The sequence below is a fragment of the Borostomias antarcticus genome (genome assembly GCF_949987555.1).
Source record: "Borostomias antarcticus genome assembly, chromosome: 3".
Taxonomy (NCBI): domain Eukaryota; kingdom Metazoa; phylum Chordata; class Actinopteri; order Stomiiformes; family Stomiidae; genus Borostomias; species Borostomias antarcticus.
Genome location: NC_140236.1, coordinates 27,709,321 through 27,731,400, shown reverse-complemented (window position 1 = coordinate 27,731,400; position 22,080 = coordinate 27,709,321). Strand labels below are relative to the sequence as shown.

General features: G+C 44.5%; 2 protein-coding genes across 2 annotated transcripts; one reads left to right on the top strand and one right to left on the bottom strand.

Moving 5' to 3' along the window:
- Positions 1-96: 96 nt before the first annotated feature.
- LOC311329909 (uncharacterized protein) lies at positions 97-11,540 on the bottom strand. The gene is made up of 8 exons (XM_084461861.1): positions 11,384-11,540; positions 10,457-10,582; positions 4,347-4,511; positions 4,108-4,260; positions 2,660-2,806; positions 2,427-2,525; positions 2,266-2,316; positions 97-2,187 (listed from the first exon to the last, which is right to left on the bottom strand). The coding sequence occupies exons 1-8, from the start codon at positions 11,451-11,453 to the stop codon at positions 1,391-1,393; spliced, it is 1,608 nt and encodes a 535-aa protein (XP_084317987.1). The 5' UTR covers positions 11,454-11,540; the 3' UTR covers positions 97-1,390.
- Positions 11,541-16,259: 4,719 nt separating this feature from the next.
- LOC311307078 (torsin-1A-interacting protein 2-like) lies at positions 16,260-21,845 on the top strand. The gene is made up of 8 exons (XM_084435835.1): positions 16,260-16,387; positions 18,090-18,177; positions 18,330-18,377; positions 18,525-18,752; positions 18,880-18,957; positions 19,147-19,194; positions 19,985-20,194; positions 20,593-21,845. Exons 2-8 carry the CDS (start codon positions 18,141-18,143, stop codon positions 21,369-21,371), a joined length of 1,428 nt encoding a protein of 475 aa, XP_084291961.1. The 5' UTR covers positions 16,260-16,387; positions 18,090-18,140; the 3' UTR covers positions 21,372-21,845.
- Positions 21,846-22,080: the final 235 nt, after the last annotated feature.

The following is a 22,080-nucleotide window of genomic DNA, read 5'->3' as shown; positions in this document are numbered from 1 at the left end:
GACACTACTGCGTGTCAAAATGTTGTCAATAGCCTACTCTAGTGGAAGATAAATAAAGGGAAAGCCATCCCATCATTAGTTACATGGCCATTCATAAACAATAATTAACACAATCTTTATTCAGACTTAAAACAACCACAAACACTTTGTTTTTAAAATATAAATGCAAAATGTACACAGTACTAGACTTGGACTCATATTTACTGTAGAATAAGTTTAAGGAAGTTATTGCAATAACTAGGATGTGTTTGCTTGACTTTGCCCAATAAACAAAGTTGAAAAAAAGTATATAAAAGCAATAGTAAGAAACTCAAATATGAAGAGAGTTTAAGCTTAAGAAAAAAACTTGAAAAGATTTATATTGCAAAGTAAGTAATGTATAGAACTATATATACAGTCTTGAAAAATGTGCTGTTCTTAAGATTAGACAGTTGGGTCAAGTAATTCATATAGCAACACAGTTGCTATATACATATGATAAACAACATATCAAATGCCATCTTGCTAATGACGTACTCCTTAAGGCACAATCAGACAAACCTTTCACTACAATTTGCCCAAGCTATACAACTTAGATCTGATTCTTGCAGTGTTCTAGACATGTCTAGTATATGTTCAACAGAAAGAAAAAAGCAGTAACATATCGGTTTAATATTACTTTTAATTCAGGAAATAAAACACAAGCAGATACAAACCTAATGCAGCTTCAAACTGCTTTGTACTCCCGTCCAATCCTTGGGGTGAGCTGGTAAGATTAAAACATAAAATTAAAAACAATTAGTGCAAACTTTTCATACCAGTAATGTACACACGTGATGAGAGCAAATGAAGTATTATCTTGAACACTGAAAATTTTGTTTAATCTTGTCAATACGTGGACCAAAGATTCAGGGATATACAAAATATATATATATATATATATTTAAGTGCAGTCCCTTAAAGAACCTTTTAAAACAGTGCTAATAATGTCTTGTTCAGTACAATACAAAAAAGTAATAGCTATAGACATTATAGATTTTATATAAAATGAATGCTGTACATCTCTATATTTTCATCTGGAATAACAACCCATCACACCTGGGAAACACTCTTTTAGACACTTCTTTACTATAAAAGCGACTACTGTGAAATGATCAGAATAGCCCAAAAGATAATTGACCCAATCATTGGACCGAATGCTTGTAGTCAGGCAGTATACATCTCTGAAAGCACACACAACCTCTAAAGGTTCCACCTCTAGGTTCATCTGTGGAGCCGAACCACACAGACTCAGAACAGACAATTTGAACTACTACACCATCTCAGGCATGGAGTCCAATCACTGAAGGAGATGTTCATGTGGAGAAGTGTGGTCCTGGTCTCTGACCTCTATCTTGACTTGCCATTCAGTTCAGTCCGTACACCCGGTCTGCTCTATCCTCTCCTCTGCTGCCACCGGCAGGACGAGGTGGGAGATGCGGCTCCACAGTCCACTCAGCTTGTCAGTGTCCATCCTGTTAAAGGAGGCCTCGCTATCTGAGCTGCTAGAGCCCACAAACCTGTCCTTGACATAGTCCTGCACCAGCTCCTCTACCTCCTTCAGGTCCAGCTCCTCTCCCAGCTCCTCCTGGGGGAGCAGCACGGTGAAGGCCAGGAAAACGTGCTTGTAGGCGGCGTTCTCATGGTCGCAGTAGCGGTAGAAGATGATGGTGGAGCTCGGAGGAAGCTCCTCGAAGCGGTGGATGACGGCCACAGGCTTGTCCCCCCCGAAGGCGCCGCGCAGCTGGTCGTCGATGTCCAGCTTGACCTGGTTGCTGTCCTGGCCGGCCTTGCTGGCCCCGTCGATGTGGAGGATGGAGCCGTTGAGGGCGGAGGAGAAGGCGGAGGCCAGGTGCTGGGCCAGACAGTGCAGAGTCTTCTCTGCCTTGCGGCCGGCGGTCAAGATCAGGCTGACCGGCTCTGTGGGCTGGGCGGTCAGGAGGTGCCTCTCCAGGTGGATCCTGCTCCTCCTCCACAGATCGGGCCGCTGGCTGGGGAAATTGGCCTCCAGCATCGATAGCTGAGCCTGAAAGTTCGCTGGGTTTGTGAGCCTGGTTGGGTGCCCTCCATCACCTGCATGGAGCACTAGAAGGTTCTGGTAGGCCAGGAGACCCAACACAGCTGAGGACAACAGAACCAGAACCACCTTACACAGCCTCCATATGCACCCTGAAAGGAAAGAGGAAGTATAAGTCCAGAAACATACACTATGAAAATGTACAGTTCAGTGACAGTGCACAAATTTACCTCTAGAGGATGACCCAGAACTTTGCTTTTTAACTGCTGATTTGGTTTTATCTAAAAAGAAAAAAAAGAAAAATGGGTATTAGAGCAATGTCACTATTCAAACACACACTTCCTCAATAAAGCACTTTGCTTTCGGAGTACCTTGCTTTCCTTTCCAATACCTTGCTTACGGAGTTGAGTGGCTGGTTTTGGGGGCAGAACCCGATGTGTTGTATAAGATACTTCTGAGGTAGGGTATCGTTGGTCTGGCCTGGGAAGACCTAAACAGGGGAAACAAGCAGTATTAGTCATTTTCCTTTCATCATATTGCATTTGAGAAATAGATCACCAATCCTGCTAATAATATAAGTACAGGCCTATTGTATTTGCCACAGACATCGATGACAAACATTACCTGTCCTGTTGACTTCACCCTCCATCTTCTTCCTGTAGTCTGACATGCTGCAGCTCTTGAAGGTCAGAACCTCACATTGGTTCTCTTGCAGTCTGTGTTGGGTGGCAGCCTTGTTGGAGCCAACAACACTTCTTCTAGAAAGTTCGACTGACATTAGACCCATGGAAAAAAAGGAACCCAAAACGCAAGAAATCAGTTTGATCTTTCAATCATATCAGTCTTTAACAGGGTCATACCCAGGGTTCTACAAGTTAAATTTAAGACTTTTTAAGAAATTTTTAATACCACTTAGAATTCAATTTAATTCCAACTTCACAGCCATACTGGCAAATGTATGAAGGATATAATGGAAAATCTGTATGGATATTAGGCCCTTGAAAATAATTATTTACCAAGTACTTAATTTTTTTTATTTTTTTTATTATACTCAGATTCATATTTAAATATACAATAGCTTTGTGACTGAGGTGTGTGTATATTCTAATAAAATGAAAGATGTGTGTATTTGTCGTATCCAGCACCCACACACCTCTCCGTGCCTCTGTTCCGGCTCTGTATGAGCCCTAGACTGCTTGGTGGTGACAGCAGCAGGCACCTACTGTAGGCTAGGTAGGAACTAGTAGGCTCTGTGCACTGCAAAACTCTTCACCAACAGCAGCAAACCAATGCAGCGGCTGTTGCTAGGAGCAGTGCTTTCAATACAGCCGCATGGTCCGTGCTGCCTGTGAACCAGCAGGCCCATTGTGGCTCTACACACCCGGTACAGCACCAATCATCTCGCCAACTCTCCGGGCAGAGGTGGCTTATTGCAATATTCAAAACAATGTTTCTATCGCGGCTACTTTCGCATGTGGGAGCAACAAGAAAACATACCATCACCAAATTTCGTCTAGCTGGGGCGCCCCGGTAGCTCAATGGGTTGGGGCGCGTACCATGTAAAGGCTGGTCCTTACCGCAGCGGAGTGGGTTCGAATTCGGCCCACGCTCTTAGCTGCATATCTTCCCCTCTCTCTCCCACCTTTCCTGTCTGTCCTAACACTGTCCTATCCTAATAAAGCAGAAATGCCTTAAAAAATATCTTTAAAAAAGAAAATAAAAATGTTGGTCTAGCTACTCGGCTCATTGCCTAACAACTGACTGACCAAGTCGCTCACACTCCACGGTCAACATGTACACTGATGTAAACAGTAGGCTACCTGTAGGCCACTGCCATAAACAGTAGGCTACCTGTAGGCCACTGCTGTAATATCAGTCACACCGACAGCTATTTATGAAGTTATGGTATTTGTTTAATCCTATGAAAGGAGAACAATTTGTACCTTTGTAAACAAAATTCAATACTTTTAAGGCCTGCTTTTGAGAATATTAAATTCAATGCTTTTTAATACTTTTAAGGCCCTGCGGGTACCCTGTTTATTATTGAGGTTGAGTTATAATTGAAGTTGTACCTCTCTTGGTTTTCAGCGGCTCTGGGTCTTGATCCCCTGCACGAGTGGTCCTACGTCTTCCCAGGTTTGGCCTTGTATCTGCAATCTCCAAGGAATTGACTGCAACTGTCTTGGGTAGGTTCATATCCCTCATCAGAGGTTTACCAAAGGAACCTGTCCCAGGACAACAAGCAGACATGTCATAACAGCAAACCTAGTATGCAGAACATTTAATGTTGGACTTGGAGTGAATGTCTCACGTTTCTCTTGAGAAGCAAAGGGATGAGAATCCTCTTCCGCACTCATCTCCTCATCCTCGTGCTGCTCCAAATTGTGATCTTCATCTGTGTCCTGGACATCCATCTCATCACCACTGCCATCCTCCACCTCTCCGACTTCCAATTTATTCTTCTTGCTGGGCGACTCTTGAGTTGAGAAAACAAGTGGGACAAAGATGGTTAACACTGTTATTGTAGCGTTAGGTTGGCCTAAACTTAATGAGTAATAATGAACCGATGTTCTCTCAAAGCCTGACTTCAACTCCCTGTTTACAGCATGCCCCGTCTCCCCACTAGGAGTCAACATAACATTGGGTGTCCTGTTAAACCTACTCACACCACATCCCCCTTTCTTGGATCAGTACTGTACTGATAGATATTCTCAATATCAACAACAAAGTTATATAGGCTTGGTCTAATCTACAACCTGTCAGACCCAGTAAATACTGTAAGACAACCTCAATGTTTACTGTATTTATGTTACTTTGTAACCTAAAAACTGTTCACAATCGAACTGTTGCACTTTGCAAATGACAAAATAAACTCTTGATATGTCCTTTTATTCTAGCAGAACTGCTATTACCCAAACAGTGTACTTTCATAACGGTAAGCACTTGGTTACACTAAACTAAGAGGCAGGTGGGGTAGACTGCCCATTCCTTCAACTGAGTGAGGGGATTTATTCTGCCCCATAGGAGTCACTCAGTTTTACCAGGGGTACCTGCTATTTAACCACAAAGTCCTTCAGGTCCTCTGGAGGTCGTCTCTCTCTTGCGGGTAGCCTATCAGAGGCTCAGGACTGCGTGGCTGAGCTGGCCCCTGCTCTGCATGATTTGGACTCTCTGGCTGACCAGTAAGTTGTACTGGCACGGGTAGGATGGTCTGCGCCACTGGAGCTACCGGCGTTGTGACGAGGTGGTTCTGGTTGCGACGCAGGATCCCTCTAGGAGTGTCAATGATGTATGCCTGTCTCATCACTGTCCCCTTCTCTTTTGTGTCCTTGACCCAGACATGGACACCTGGTATCAGACTGGAGAGATTGTGAGCTCTGTGTCTTTTTTTGAAGTTCCAGCTCTGTCTCTTGTTCTGTTCCTCTTCTTTGAGTTTTATGTCATGTCAGTCCAACCTGGGTTCAGGGATGATAAGGTGACTGGAACTGTTGTCCTGAGCCGTCGGCCCATGAGAAGTTCTGCTGGACTGTACCCGTTGGCGAGAGGCGTGGCTCTGTAAGCCATAAGTGCTAGGTAAGGATCCTTTTCCTTCTGGAGGAGACCTTTCACCGTCCGCACGGCACACTCTGCCTCTCCATTGCTCTGAGCATACCTGGGGCTCGACGTAGTGTGTGTGAACCCCCACTGTGCTGCAAACTGACTGAAACATGCAGATGAGAAATGGGGACCGTTACCTGTCATGACTTCAGATGCTATGCCATGCCTGGCAAAGATGGACTTGATGTTCCACTACTGCTGCTGAGGTTGTGGATGTGAGTTTAGCTATCTCTATGAAACGGGAAAAGTAGTCTACTACTAATAGATACTGGTCCACTGAAACAAGTCAGCACCGACCTTTGCCCATGGTCTGTCTGGGAAGTCTGTTGGCAATAGCGGCTCTTTGGGGTTGTTTCTCTCCTTTGCACGAGTCGCAGTTCTCAACCACTTTCTGAAGCTGTGCAGACAGTCCCGGCCACCAGACGGACCGTTTAGCTCTCTCACGGCACTTCGCTATCCCTTGGTGCCCTACGTGCAGCTTCTGTAGGACATCTGTTTGTAGCAGCCTGGGGATGACAAGCCTTCTACTTTAGTAGTAGTCCATTCTCAACTGTTAGCTCTCCAGCGAACTGTGCATACGGGAGGATCATTCGATCTATTGGGTGTCTATCTGGCCAGCCCTCAACACAGTACTTTTTCACTTGGATCACTATTTAATCTCGTTCTTGATGTTCTTATTTCCTGTAGCCTTTTTTCTGTGGCTGGCAGGGTTGACATAACCATGTTTACATACAGGTTCACCTCCTCCTCATGCTCCAGCTGCTCTCTCTCAACGGTGCCCTTGACAGCACATCTGCCGTGGCAAACTTCTTGCCTGCCACATGAGAGATGGAGTAGCAGAAAGCCATCAGCCTCATCCTGAGTCTCTGGATTCGCGGCGGGAGCTCGTCCAGGCTTTTGGATCCTAGTAACGGAACCAGAGGCTTGTGGTCCGTTTCAACATGGAACGTGATCCCCACCAGGAAGTCAGAGAATCGCTCACACGCCCATGTAATGGCTAAGGCCTCTTTTTCAATTTGTGCGTATCTTTTCTCAGTGTCAGTGAGTGCTCTGGAGCCATACGTGACTGGCTTGAGCTGGCCGTCCTCTTGTCTCTGGAGTAGCACGGCTCCCAGTCCAAATGATGATGCATCAGCTGAGACGACTGTCTCCGCTTTTGCGTTGTAGAGCGCCAGCCCTGGTGGCGTGCTCAGCTCCTCCTTGATGCTGTTGAATGCTTTCTGTTGATCATGGCCCCACTGATACACATTCTGCTTCTTTAACAGGTCCCGGAGCGGCTGCGTCTTTTCTGCCAGATGAGGTAAGTACTTTCCAAGGTGATTCACCATTCCCAGGAACCGTCTCACTCCACCCACGTCTGTGGGCTCCTCCATGTCTCTAACTGCTCTTACATTGGTAGGGTCTGCTCTCACGCCAGCCGCATCTATGATCTGTCCGAGAAATTTGACACAGTCTTTGGAGAACTCACATTTCTCACCTCTCAGCGTGACACCTGCCTCCTGCAGCCTCCCCAGCACCGCAAGCAGTCGTGTGTCGTGCTGTGCCTGTGTGTCTCCGTACACAAGCACGTCGTCCATTTGGCACAGGACGCCGTCGAGACCCTCCAGTATCTGGGACATTCTCATCTGGTAGTGTTCGGGTGCAGACAATATGCCAAAGCAGAGGTGGTTAAAGCAGAACCTCCCGAAAGGTGTGAGGAATGTTGTGAGGAGGACAGACTCCTTGGCAAGGGGAATCTGCCAAAATCCTGAGTTCGCATCAATTTTTGAGAAAACATTGGCGCCCTCTAGCTGTCCAAGTGTGTGTTGGACTGACGGGAGCATGTGTCTTTCCCTCTTGACTGACTGATTCAGTTTGGTCAGGTCTACACAGATGCACACCTCCTCTCTGCCCGGCTTTGGCACAGTAACCATTCCGGCGCACCAGTCCGTGGGTTGCTCAACCCTCGAGATTACACCCAGCTCTTCCATGCGAGTGAGTTCCTGTTTTACTTTGGACATGAGAGGCAAAGGGATTCGTCGTGGAGTTGATATGGAGAATGGCTTGGCATCTGCTTTCAGCTCAATTTTGTATTCTCCCTCCAGCTTGCCTAACCCTTCGAACAGTGTAGGAAACTTCTGTTTGACTCTCTCCACAGAGTCCAGTGACACGGCATCTACCCTGGCAACTAAGCCTAGTGCCTGGATAGCTGGACGTCCCAGTAAGATAAACTTCAGACCTGGAACTACATAGACTTCCTGTGTGGTGCTCTTACTGTCCGTTCCTATGGTAGCTGTGAACTTCCCCTTCACTGTGACTGGAGGCTGACCTGGACCCTGCAGCACTCTCTTTGCCCTCTCTAGCTCTGGAAATGGCCCCTTCTGAAACACTTCTTCTGACAGCACCGTTACGTCTGCCCCTGTGTCTATTTTGAATACAGCTGCGTGGTCATTTACCTTTAGTTTGATTAGCCAGGGTGTACTATCTGCTGCTTCTGAGCTGACTGAGCCTAGAAATTCTATTTCATCAACTGCTGTGTTTACTTCACTAACCGTTCCTGACCTGCACACTTTTGCATAGTGTCCCTTTCTTTTACACTGGTTGCATGCTGCATCTTTAGCTGGGCACTGACTTTTACTGTGTGCTGGTGTCCTACCACACCACTTGCACCGTGTATGATCACCTGGCTGTGTCTGATTCTGATAACAGCTTTTGTCATTTGTTCTAGCCCGCCATCTCTGTTGTCTTGCTTAACCTTTGTTAAGCTTCTGTTTTGTTTGAACACTGTCCACGTTTGTAGCATCAGCCTTGAAGTTACTCTGCAACGGGTCTTGTTGCTTTTTCACGACTTCGCTCTGAGGCACGCGGGTTACCGCTTTCTCCAACGTCAGCTCCGGGTCCAGTTGAAGTTGCTCCGACAGCCTTTTGTCACGCAAGCCTACAACAAGTCTGTCGAGGACCATTTCGTCGTGCAGCTGTCCGTAGCCGCAATGCTCTGACAAACAGTAAAGTGCGGTTATGAAACCGTCAAACGTCTCTCCTTGTTCCTGTTGTCTCTGGTTGAATTTTGCTCGCTCAAAGATATTTCTCCTGACGACTAAATATCCATCTAGCTTCTCTTTGACAGGGCTGTACACGCTCGTCTCTTCCTCCGACATACGAAGTGAGGTCACCATATCTTCCGCCTCATCCCCCATAGTATAGATTAAAGTGTTCACTTGATTCTCATCTGCTTGTAGTTCTAAACCCGATGCGATCCTGAACCTCTCAAACCTTCAAATCCACTTGGGCCACTCTTCTGGCTTTGTGAAGTCGAACTTGGGTGGTGGGGGAACTTGGAACCGATCCATTTCTGCGTGCTCAACAACGAGACTCGCTAGCTAGCTACTATTGGCGCGTTAGCTAGGCTAATGAACTTGGACTTCAAACGTGACCTGTAATCTAATCTCACTAAAATTTCTGTGAGTTCTCTCCGGTTATCTCGACTAAAACTTCTTCTCGCTCAATAAACCAAAGTATCCTAAACTTAATGAGTAATAATGAACCGATGTCCACAGTGTGTTCTCTCGAAGCCTGACTCGCGAACGATCCGATTCTTTTAAATGGCTCTTTAAAACGAACGATGGGAACCGATTCACAGTTGTGGGAGCCGTTCTTTTTTCACTCAAGCTCCTCCCGACTACTTCACTGTGCGTGAATAACCTAAGTCAGGTTTATTTACACACAAACACGTTTTATACAAAGGGTAAATCCCCCCAAAAATTATCTTGCTGTCAAAGCAGAGGCATGTGGGGCCACCCTGTGGAATGTTTAGCGCAAATGTCCACACAAGCCACTACCAAAATGAAATTATAGCCTAATCATTATTTCAGAATATCCCACCAATAGAATATATATTGTAGGTTTGAATGATTCTGATCCAAATATTACCCTATCGTTCCTCCCAGTGATTATTTCCCAGATAAAATGGGTCACCCCAAGGCTGGCTTCTTAAAAATAAATAAATATAAAAATGAGCCAGTCTTTTGAACGGCTCTTTGAAAGGAACGGATCCTCAAGATCCGGCTCCCTTCAAAGAGCCATAAATCCCATCTCTACTGTTTACAGCATGCCCCGGTTCGCCACTAGGAGGCAACGTAGCATTGGGTGTCCTGTTAAACCTACTAACACCACAGTTGTAGGACCTAATGCGTGAAAAATATGAAGGTATTTTTGGTGCAAAAGTGCTGAACACCTGTAACAGTGGAATTGTAGTCGTAGAAAAATAGTCACACATGCGTATCAGTAAATTCAAAGTCACAGAGAAAAGTTGCACACTTGTAGGAGTAAATTCGTAGTCACAGAGAAACGTTGCACACTTGTAGGATTTATTTACTCTCTCATACAAACACAACAACAAATCAGCAGCTAAGGGTACATGCATTTATGTCTGTGGGTACACAAATGACTTTTGCACCAACTGTCTCAGGGGCGGGGCACTGGTCAGAGATTGGCCAATCAACGGAGCCCTTGTACACATGTCATTTAGCGCCAAAAGTCATTTGTGTACCCACAGACATAAATGCGTGTACCCTTAGCTGCTGATTTGTTGTTGTGTTTGTATGAGAGAGTAAATAAATCCTACAAGTGTGCAACGTGTCTCTGTGACTACGAATTTACTCCTACAAGTGTGCAACTTTTCTCTTTGACTACAAATTTACTCCGACAAGTGTGCAACTTTTCTCTGTGCCTTTGAATTTACTGATACGCGTGTGACTATTTTTCTACGACTACAATTCCACTGTTACAGGTGTTCAGCACTTTTGCACCAAAAATACCTTCATAGAAAAAAGGCTTAAGAGTCACCATCATCGTCCTCCGAGTCGTTCTCCGTGTCTTTGGCGCCGTTGACGGCTGAGGGTGGCATTTTGTTCTCTGCTCCCCTTCTTGTCCTCTTGAGTGGACCTCTGGGTGTCGGCCCAACGTTTACAGCTAATGCATGGGATTATAAAGGGACTATTAGCCAGCGGTGCCACAAATATCATATCATTTTACAACCATCATGATCTCGCGAGCTTAGGATGGTTGCACTGTAGAGCCTATCACAAAATCAAGCAGTTAACGTTAAAGTCGCTCTGAAACCATAGATGTATGACTGAAACGGACGAAATCATCTAACTTCCGTAGTTTGACGTATTTCCGACGCAAACAAGCTATGAGGGTGGGACATATGTTTAGAGGAATTTGATTGGAACATTGACAAGTGGACGGGTTTTAAGAACTTTAGACAGATTCGATAGAAGGATAGCGTTGATTGACGGGTGGATGTCGTGAGATTATTGGCCTAAAATCGAAGGTACCTGTTGTCGTCATTGCACGTGACCTACCGTTTTCCAAGAAGTAAGAAATTATATACTTTGATATAAGATTACAACGAAAGTAGAATTTTGTAAATATTTTGACATACATCGTTGAATAGGTGAACACTATGACCAATTATGTGAACCAAAATGGGACAGAATGTTTTTTTCATTTCAGTGCGACTTTAACGTTACTGAAAATAAGTTGACATGACGAAAGGTCACGAATTGGTTAGTTAATCAGATAGCTAACAAATTGGCTAGATAGATAGCTAAGTGACACTAGCTATAAATGATGGTAGTTCATTGCAGTTAGCTGGATAATGTTAGCTAACGTAAGCGTTAACGTTAGCCAACTACTAGTTAAACTAGGGAGCAGCTACGTTAAGACAACGCAACGAGAGAGGCCAAGCGACTAGTTAGTGCTAAAAACCTTTTGCTGATGATCTTGTTAATCTCCTCGTCGTTGGTCGGGCAAAACCGTGTAAAACCTCAGAATCCATGGCGGCACTGTAAAATATAGAGCAACCACCAATTTAATGTTTAGCTGCCGCACGTTAGCAACACGAAAAGTATTCGCATTTCCTAGAATGAAGGGGAAGAGGTTTGATAGTACACACGTGAGCACCGGAAGCAAGAGACGCATTGTTCTTCCGCTCATTTGTTTTACCAAAGAGTGTGGAAAACCAAGAGGGTACACTACTATACCTCCATGGTACACTATTGAGTCTGCTATGGAACCAATACACTGCTGAGCCCGGCTGCCGCCATTTTGGACTGTTAAGTTGATTGCACAACCCTGTGCTGCACTGTTAGCTGTCAGTGTCATGAACTCACTTTTTCATGTTGACACTTGCGTTTAATAAATATTAAATCATCAGGTAGTCCCACTATTACGATCTCACTCTTTATATTTAATCTTCATTACAGTATGCACGCATAGCTGGGTGCTTGGCTGACATCTCGGAGTGGATGACGACACATCACCTCAAGCTCAATCTGGACAAGACTGAGCTGCTGTTCCTCCCGGGGAAGGGCTGCCCGCACCGGGACCTGGCCATCACCATTGAAGACACAGTGGTGACCCCGACTCGGACTGCAAGGAATCTGGGTGTGACCCCGGATGACCAACTGTCGTTTTCCGCACATGTCACATCCGTCACACATTCCTGCAGATTCATGCTCTACAACATCAGTAACACAACAATAACAACAACAATAACACTTATTGTATTATATTATATTGCACTGTACTTTAGATTGCTATTCTTGCACTTTGCCTTCAGCACTAGATTATGCTCTTAGTCACTTGTTTTAGAAAGAAAATGCACTTGTGAGTTCTGGCAAGTAGTAGTACATTGGCTCGTCCTACGTTAAATGCAATTATTGTTAGTCGCTTTGGATAAAAGCGTCTGCTAAATGACTGTAATGTAATGTATGATAAATGGACTCTATAGTGCTTTTATCCAAAGCTCTTTACAATGAAGGCCTCTCAGTCACCCATTTACGCATACACACACCAATGGCTGCAGCTGCCATGCAAGGTGCTAGCCTGCTCATTGGACGCAATTTGGGGTTCAGTATCTCGCCCAAGAACACTTCGACATGTCGTCTGGAGGAGCCGGGATTCAAACTGCCGACCCTGCGATCATTGGACGGCCCACTCTACCTCCTGAGCCACAGCCGCCCCAATATACAATTAAATCTGCACAGTTACTCATTCAATATAGACTGATACAGCTACATCCACACAGGTTTACAAAAGGTAAAACTTGACACAAGGTCTTCCCTTTTTCACTGAATTTAATTTCCACAGAAATTCTTGTTTCATATTGAAATCTATGTTCACACACATATTTACATACCTATACTTCTATTTCATCAATGTTTATACCATATTTACATCCCAGCTACACTTTTATTTCATCAATGTTCATACCCATATTTACATACAAGGTATAACTTGGCTAGACTAGCCATCTTCAGGAATACCAAGGAGCTGTGTCTGGGAGGTAGGATGGGAGCAGCATAGGGCCTTCAAGCCTGACATCATGAAGGGGCAAGAAGTGGAACGGGCCACTCACTTTAAATACCTGGGAACAATCACTGACAATGAACTCACCTTTCAGACCAGCGCAGACTACATCTATAAAAAGGCATATTAGCGTCTCTCTCTCCTCAGGAAACTGGGGTTCTTCAAGGTGAGCAAACACACCCCGACCATGGTCTACAGGTCACAGGTCTGCAGGTCACACAAGTCACACAGCAAGCCTATTCACTCGGTCACCTATGACTAGGCTACGACTCGGTCACTCAGTCAGGTCACCTTCAACATCGTCTCCTGGTATGGGAACCTCTCAGACACAGGAACAAGCTGACTGGTGGTCAACCAGGCCAGCAAGATCACCGGGCACAAACAACTGCAACTCCAGAACCTATACAATCAGCCCACAACAAAAAAAGCAAACCAAATCTATAATGATGCCATCCACCCCCTTCACCCATCATACCAGCCGCTGCCATCTGGCAGGAGACTCAATGTCCCACTAGCCAGGAATAATGGATGCAAGAATCCATTTGTGCCCTCTGCTGTGGCCATTCTAAACAAGGACATACTATAATACCATAACCCCCCCTCCCAAAGCCCAGGAACACAGAACACTGTATAGATTCATTTAATGTTTGTTTTTTATGCACTTCATTTTTTTTTGTCCATTTTATACTGTGTTGCCAGAGTGCCAAAGACAAATTTCCATTACATTTAAATGTAATGGACAATACAGTTCTTAAACATCCTATCTTACAAGAAAGCTGCACTTATACATGTTTGTTTTATTGATGACTGATTTTGAGAAATGTTCTGTTTCGCTTCTGGTTTGGCTGAGAGAGAGATACAACGTTTTTCCTCCCACAGGGCTGAGCTGAATAGCCCTGCTGTAGAGGATCCTCATGGGGGTAATCTTTAGTCATAATTGTCCAGACATGCCACTCCTCTCTCCTGATATCCTGGATAGCTGGTCCTGGATCAGCTGAGCACTCCCTGACCACCCAGATTCACACTCTCAGGTTTACTAGGGGGGTGATGGAACAGTCAGTTGGCTCTTCTTGATGAGTAATAAAACAAATTGTGTTTTACGTGTTTGTGTTTTTATCATTGTAATGCCTATACTGTGTATGGTGTAAAAAAAATCTTGAGTAACTTCTCAATCAAAGTTTCCTAAAAGTACAGCGGTACCAAAGCTACCTCACAATGAACGCCCAGGTTGTCAGTCCATTGGCACCGGTCCATTGGCTCCTCCACCTGGTCACCGGCAGCTCCACCATCATAAATCTCCCTAGCAGAGCTGTGCTCGTCCCTGACCAGCTCAGTGTTGATGAGGACCTGGTTACTCTCCTGGGAGGTGTGTGTTCTGACCTGCAGCAGGAAGGTGTCCTCACAGTTGGTCCTGTCTGAGTGTTTTTGAACATCAGACCAGAAGCCACAGCCCGGTATTCACACTCAAACTACAGAGTCAGAGCTGGCACAGTGACAACCATGACCTGAAAAACACACACAAACCTAATAAATAAACTATTACATTACATTATTTTTTACATGTATGTGATAGTACGTACCTTACGTACGTATCTTATGTTTCAAAGAAGAGACGGCAGTGTTGCCTGGGACTGTCTTGTCCATCTGTAAATGGCTGATGTGATGCCTTTCTGTGTACAGGACCGATTAAAACCACATCAACATGAAGCAAGTCTCAGAGCCATTCCTGCTAGTTTACAATGGTTGTACTGCGAGTGCTCTCTTCAGGCTGGTTTCAAAAATGTACCTAAGTGTCCCCTCTTGGCATTCCATAAACTATTTTACTCTTGCAGGTATCTGTTCTGATTTGGGGAAACTCCCTAATTGGCTTGCATGTTTTCATAAACCATACTCGTTATTTTACGTACAAACTTACAAATGGGATAGATTGTAATATAATATGGGTTACACACTTATGTAACAAAGAATAAAGTTATTACTCCTGCTATAGTGTTTTGGAATTACACTGCGGAACATGTAACTGGAAAAATGTCTTGATGTCATAAATAGCCTACTGTATAACTATAAGGTCAATATGGAGTTCATCCACTTCAAATTCCTTGGGATGCAGATCTCTAATAACCTGACCTCGACACAAAACACAAGCCAAAAGCCTTCCTAAAGAAGACACAACAACGCCTCTACTTTCTGAGGTGCCTGCAGAGATGGGGCATGAGCACACAAACACTGTGAACTTCTACCACAACATCATTGAAAGTGTCCTGACTGGAGGCATCACAGCCTGGTACGGCAACACCACCGCCCACGACAGGAATACCATCCAGAGGGGGATGAAGACAGTGCCGAAGATCATCAGTGTGGAGCTCCCAGCCTAGAGGATCTCTACAGCCAACGCTGCCGCAGGAAGGCCATCTCCATCACAAAAGACACCAACCACCCCAGCTACCAGCTGTTCACACCATCTCGCCAGAGAGACGGAAGATGGCTGAGCATCAGGACCACAAAGGAGAGGTTCCACAACTGCTTCTGTCCTGACGCTGTCCGCAAGCTCAACAGCCAACAGCTGACCAGTCTCTCAATCCCGCTCCCCTGCCCGCGCTGACACACCCCCTACAACTCCCAAGAATTCCAATGTACCTGTGCCTGTACTTGTTACACAAGGCAAATACACTTTCTACTCTATATAGGCTGCAGAAAAGATGTACAGTAGCAAGTGTTGTTTTATAATTAATTGTACCCCTGTGTTCTATGTCCATGTATGCTTGTGTGGACAATAACATTATTACAAATCAATTTCACCTCATGTGAACGGGACACAATTTGTAGTTTAAACAGCCTCACTAATTGTATTCCAGAACCAGCAACATTTTCAAACCCCGGTTCATATGAATGAAGGCTATAGGTAAAGATATCCCAAACCAACATGGACAATGTTATTACGTATTCCAAATCCACACCCTCCTCAATAATTTTCACCCACACACTTAAAGGCACAATCTGTGTAGCCTCACTAATTGAGACTGAATGATTGAATTATAATTAGTTTTGATGGATTATTTAATTTGTTTCTGTAATTGTATTTCGTATAATTTTGTGAGTCTGTGTTTTTCACGGCGACCATACTTTGTTTTCGCAGAATAACACAGTTATTGTAAGAATAACATGTTTTTATCTTTTACCTTTATTTTGAAATTCCTCGAAAGAACGCTACCGGAAAGAGTTTTGTTCTTGAGGCAAGGTTCACACACCATGGTAGTTCACGCCTACATCCAAGGTTCACACTGATCTAGTCAGCTGGCTACATAGCCAGCTAGCTACATTCTAGACTAGAGAGAGCTGTCGGGGACCTCCATGTCGGGGACAGGGGCTCATTGCAGATTTGAATTTATCCGAGGAGGTTTAGTAAGTGTTATTGTTCTACTAACATTGCCTAGTTTCGCCATCTACGATAATAGCTAAATGTCTTGCTAGCTTAGCTTGTTAGCTTTTACAGTTACAGGGGTTTCCTGCCTGTAACAACTCTACCCATATATAACTATGCATATATAACTAAATGGAAATCTAGTAAATATAATCATTGCACATTTACATTATTTTATCGTGAGCTCACAAGGTAGGCTATGTCAGATCTCCAGAGCAAGAATATCAGAGTACAACTTCAGACAAAATGACCTCATCTTAAGGCCTGGGTTATATGACGTCGAGATGAGAACCGAAACGAAACGAGAACGACATCGAGGTGCGTCTCCAGAAGTTATCGACTTCACATGGACACGCTTATCACAGCACCATTCGCTACACTGGGCATTCGCGTGCCGGTTGTAAACAGACCCTGACAGTTATTTATGAAAATTATAACTTCCTAAACGTTTCGAATGCATTTATTTATGCCTGCCTGTCTTCAACCATAGGAAATCTTGGTCAATCTGCCTACATTTCCAAATTAGGGTGATCCTATTCGTTAGTAGGATTAACTAGTACCCCTACTTTGTTACTCAGCATAAGTTGTTGTTGTTATATTCAAGGATAATAGTCTTTTGATGACAAAAGATGTCAAGTTGGGTAGCAATCCAATCCTAGTCTTAAATCAGTCTTTTTCTCCTCTTGAGGCTCTGGTAAAATTAAACATGTTTAATATTATCAGAAGTTTTTAGTCTTCATCCAAATGACCTGCATGATCCCAGTCTTTGCAAAATGGTATAGTCTGAGACTAAAAACTAGACAAGTCTTATATTGTATGTTTGGAGATTGCACTTGGTCTATATTATATAATGCTGCCTTCTGCAGAATACAGTTGTCTTTGGAAATTGCATTTTGACTATTATAATGAATATGATAAGGAAGCAAATCAGTCATCAAACCATATAATTAGGAAGCATGCAGTCTATTTTATTAATGTTACATACTGTAGCATATAGCCTATATTTTGTCTAACAAGCTGTGATTCGACTAGAATCTTGGTCGAACAAGAGTATTTAGACCAAGCAATTCCAGCACAGTGCTCGAATCCAACAATCCGACAATCACATTCTGGGCTGTAAAATGATGTTGTGTTATAATTTAAGTGTACAGTGGCAGAACGTGCGCCATCGTTATCAAAACGAGATGGCCTTTGCCAGCTCACATGAGGGTGGAATCCCCCTTGGAATACCCCTTGCAGTGTTCTCGAAACTTCACGGGTTTTGGCAACACAAACGCTGTGGTCGTGTGACTGCGAGGTGCAAACGAGATCCAAAGACCCGTAAAGGGAGGGGAAACGAGCTTGTGTAACCCAGGCCTAAGACCTCCCCCTTCAGGGTCTTATCTCTCTGTTCTCTGGGCTAGTGGAAAGGGCTCTTCCCCTCCCCCAACTAAACATTATTGAAGCTCACAGACCTGCTTTGCTCCACACATCAAACAATTATTGCTACTTATTCTTCTTCAATGCTCAGACTTGTGTGAAATTACACTCAATTTCCTTGGGGGGGTGCTAGTGTTCTCACCCTCCACACCAGTGCCAGGACCTCGCCACCCAAGCCTCTCAGAAATCCAGGGAAACCCATGGTTTACTACACTGTATATGTAATAGTTATAATGACAGCTAAATTACATTCTTTCTTTACAGCATTTACAATCCAATGATTCACTGTGAGTGAGGCGCCCCTTGTTCACCGGAATGGAAGAGGCAGACGTTAGCCTCCAGAGGCTGGAAGGTAGATGGGTTTCATGGCTGTCATTAGCTAATGACTCACTAATTATTCTCGGCAAGGACCAGATTGCTGAATGTATTATCAGAATTCTACATAGCATGTCAAGGTTTGATTGCAACTGATTACACAACCTCTGTATCATCTCCAATCCACAGTGCAAGAGGAACAAGTCACAGTAACATCATTTGAACCTGAGTCTCAAGGTATTGGGGAGAAAGTAGACCCTGACATTATCCAAGTGATCCTGGACACGAGGCTACTCAGATTTCACAATCTAGGCTACTGTCCCATGATTTCCTTCATCCTGTCTTACTGTGTTCTTGCTCTGTTCTTGTTCCTCTGTGGCTCAGTGAAAAAGGAGGAGCAACAACTCATCCAGCCACCAGAGGAGCCTTCAGACCAGACTCCTGATCCCCTCCTCTCCACCTCCACAGTCCCGGAACATGAGGAGCCTTCAGACCAGACTCCTGATCCCCTCCTCTCCACCTCCACAGCCCCGGAACATGAGGAGACAGAGCATCCGTCTGCAGAGCCACAAGCCCTCAACCAGGAGAAATCACAGGAGACCAGCTCCTCAAGTGAGTGTTGTTCAATACTGTCTAAATATGGTAAATGTTTAGTTGACCGGTAGCCTATTAACAAGTTCAGATTGCCTCCCTGCGTTTGATAATAGTAGTCTGACTCAGCTGAATGATTTGTTTGCAGCTCCAGGGAATCAACATGAAGACGGACCTAATGAGGACCCCCAGACCACAGACCAGCAGCACAGTGGGACCGGAGAGGGTAGGACTGCACCCATACTTCAAATCTACTACTGTTCTACAAGTTTTGCAGCTAATCTGACTTTTATGGTGATTACAGGATAAGGTATTTTTGGACTAGATTGCTGAATGTATTATCAGAATTCTACATAGCATGTCAAGGTTTGATTGCAACTGATTACACAACCTCTGTATCATCTCCAATTCGCAGTGCAAGAGGAACAAGTCACAGTGACATCATCTGAACCTGAGTCTCAAGGTATTGGGGAGAAAGTAGACCCTGACATTATTCAAGTGATCCTGGTAGGGCTGTAACAATTTTTATTTTGCTAGACGATTAATTGTCTCAGAAATAATAGCGATTAACAATATAATCGTCCCCCAAAAGTTTTTGTTTGTACGTTGAGTGGAGGACCTAATGCACCTGCGTGACTTTTAGTGATTTTTTTTTCTTTTTATAGGGGGGTGTGCTAGCAAAGCAGGCCCGGTGGGAGGGTTCTAGGTACCAGAAGGGTTCTTGAGCAACGGCGTTTTATATGTTAAAAACACACAGGGGAACTACAGCAGGCTTATTCTTGCTGTGATTCTTGATGTGTTTTTTTAACACTTCAACAAAGGCCAATCATTTAAGTGAGTGACTGAGTGAGAGAGAGAGAGAGGAAGAGAGAGAGGAAGAGAGAGAGGCAGAGAGAGAGGAAGAGAGAGAGAGAGCTATAACCTAGTAAATTATCTGGCTTCTAGAACCTATCATGCACAACGGCCACTGTCTGGAACTGCAACCATTATGAAATAGTACACTGTTAGTGCTTGGCCTAAACGTTAGCAAATTTATTCATATAAAAAAAAAGTTTGTTCTGTTCGAAAAAATAGTTGTTTATGTCATAAAATTGCGGTTTGGCGATTATGTAATAATTATTACAGGCCTAGATCCTGGACACTGATATAGAAGGAGAGGCTACTCAGATTTCACAATCTAGGCTACTGTCCCATGATTTCCTTCATCCTGTCTTACTGTGTTCTTGCTCTGTTCTTGTTCCTCTGTGGCTCAGTGAAAAAGGAGGAACAACAACTCATCCAGCCACCAGAGGAGCCTTCAGACCAGACTCCTGATCCCCTCCTCTCCACCTCCACGGCCCCGGAACATGAGGAGCCTTCAGACCAGACTCCTGATCCCCTCCTCTCCACCTCCACAGCCCCGGAACATGAGGAGACAGAGCATCCGTCTGCAGAGCTACAAGCCCTCAACCAGGAGAAATCACGTGAGTTTTGTTCAATACGGTCTAAATACAGTATCGTATCAAAGTTATGGGTGTGAATACTTATGTAATACTGGATTAACAAGCTTTGACAATTCTAAATTTGTATATTTTTCTAAAAGCCGTTTTCGCTTTGTCATTATGGGGTACTGTGTGTAGATTTTTGAGAAGAAAAATTAACTCAGTCTTTTAGAATAAGTGTTTAACATAATAAAATACGGAAAAAGTGATTGGATGTGAATACTTTCTGGATGCACTGTACAAGCCTATTTGTTAATTCAAGTTATGTTAACTGAGTAAACAGCGAACAGAGCTAGTTAGCTGGGGCTGCTTGCTACTGTTTAATATGCGGATCAGGTTGAAACAACGTAAGTAACTACTGCCTCGTGTATTCTCCATAGGTGGGTCATCGTTCATGCTTTTGGGTTTGCTGGGTCTTCTACTGGCCGTCATAGTGTCAAGCTTGTTTAGTCAGTCTCCACCTGAACACGTGGAGGTTCCACGGGTCGATATCTTCCTCAAGGAGATGGAGAGAACGAAGGCCCAGTTCCCCAGCCAGCGGCTTGAGCTGTGGAGGAGGAGCAGGATCCACCTGGAGAGGCACCTCCTGACCGCCCAGCCCACAGAGCCGGTCAGCCTGATCTTGACCGCCGGCCGCAAGGCTGAGAAGACTCTGCACTGTCTGGCCCAGCACCTGGCCTCCGCCTTCTCTTCCGCCCTCAACGGCTCCATCCTCCACATCGACGGGGCCAGCAAGGCCGGCCAGGACAGCAACCAGGTCAAGCTGGACATCGACGACCAGCTGCGCGGCGCCTTCGGGGGGGACAAGCCTGTGGCCGTCATCCACCGCTTCGAGGAGCTTCCTCCGAGCTCCACCATCATCTTCTACCGCTACTGCGACCATGAGAACGCCGCCTACAAGCAGGCCTCGCTGATCTTCACCGTGCTGCTGGCGAGGGAGGACGAGGTCCCCACCCACCTGGGTCTGAGCGCTGTGGAGGAGATGGTGGACGACCACCTCCAGGCCAAGTTCCTCTCCTCGGGCCACCCGGCCGCCTTCGACAGGATGGACCTGGACAAGTTTAGTGGACTGTGGAGCCGCATTTCCCACCTTATCCTGCCTGTGGCAGCAGAGGACAGGATAGAGCAGCAGGGCTGTGGAGGGACATCAATAACCTGACTTCCTGTCTTGAATTGAACACCTGGTCTTCAAACCATTAAACAATATAAAGCCTGTTCATCGGATTCTGCATACTGCTACGCTAGACAATATTATATGATCATCCTAAAGAAAGCTGCAATTGTTCAATTATATTTTATTTTGACATGCACCCAGCGAGAAAGGGTTAATGGTGTTGGGTGTTTGTGAGACTGGCCGATAATGAAGAATGTGATTTTTATTTTATTTTATTGAAGTCTCCAATACAGCACAGGAGTGAGCTTGCTATTTTTGTAAATTATTGGTGATGAAACAGTGTGGTGAGAGGCTATAATATGCTAACTAGATATTCTGACTATTCCTTATTAATGAGGCATCATGAGTTTTTTTTCCCAGCCTTGAGTTAATTTTGTCAGTATACCAGGGCTGCTTCACCTGTGCAGGATGTTTTGATAAGAACATATTTGATGAATTGATATAACTTAAATAAATAAATAGAGCTGAAATGAAGATGTACGGCCATGCTGTTTTTTATGAATTAACCATTGGGTGGCACTAAAGACAATCTGCTAAGCAACTTCCCCAGATAGCGCACAGGATTAACATATTATACTGTTAACCATAAGCCTACTGTTTTATCAGTTCGAGATTAAACATGTTCAGTTAAATTGTATTTAAGTTTCAGTTAACATTTTAATTCACTACTAAACAAGAGTAGCTAATGAGTTGT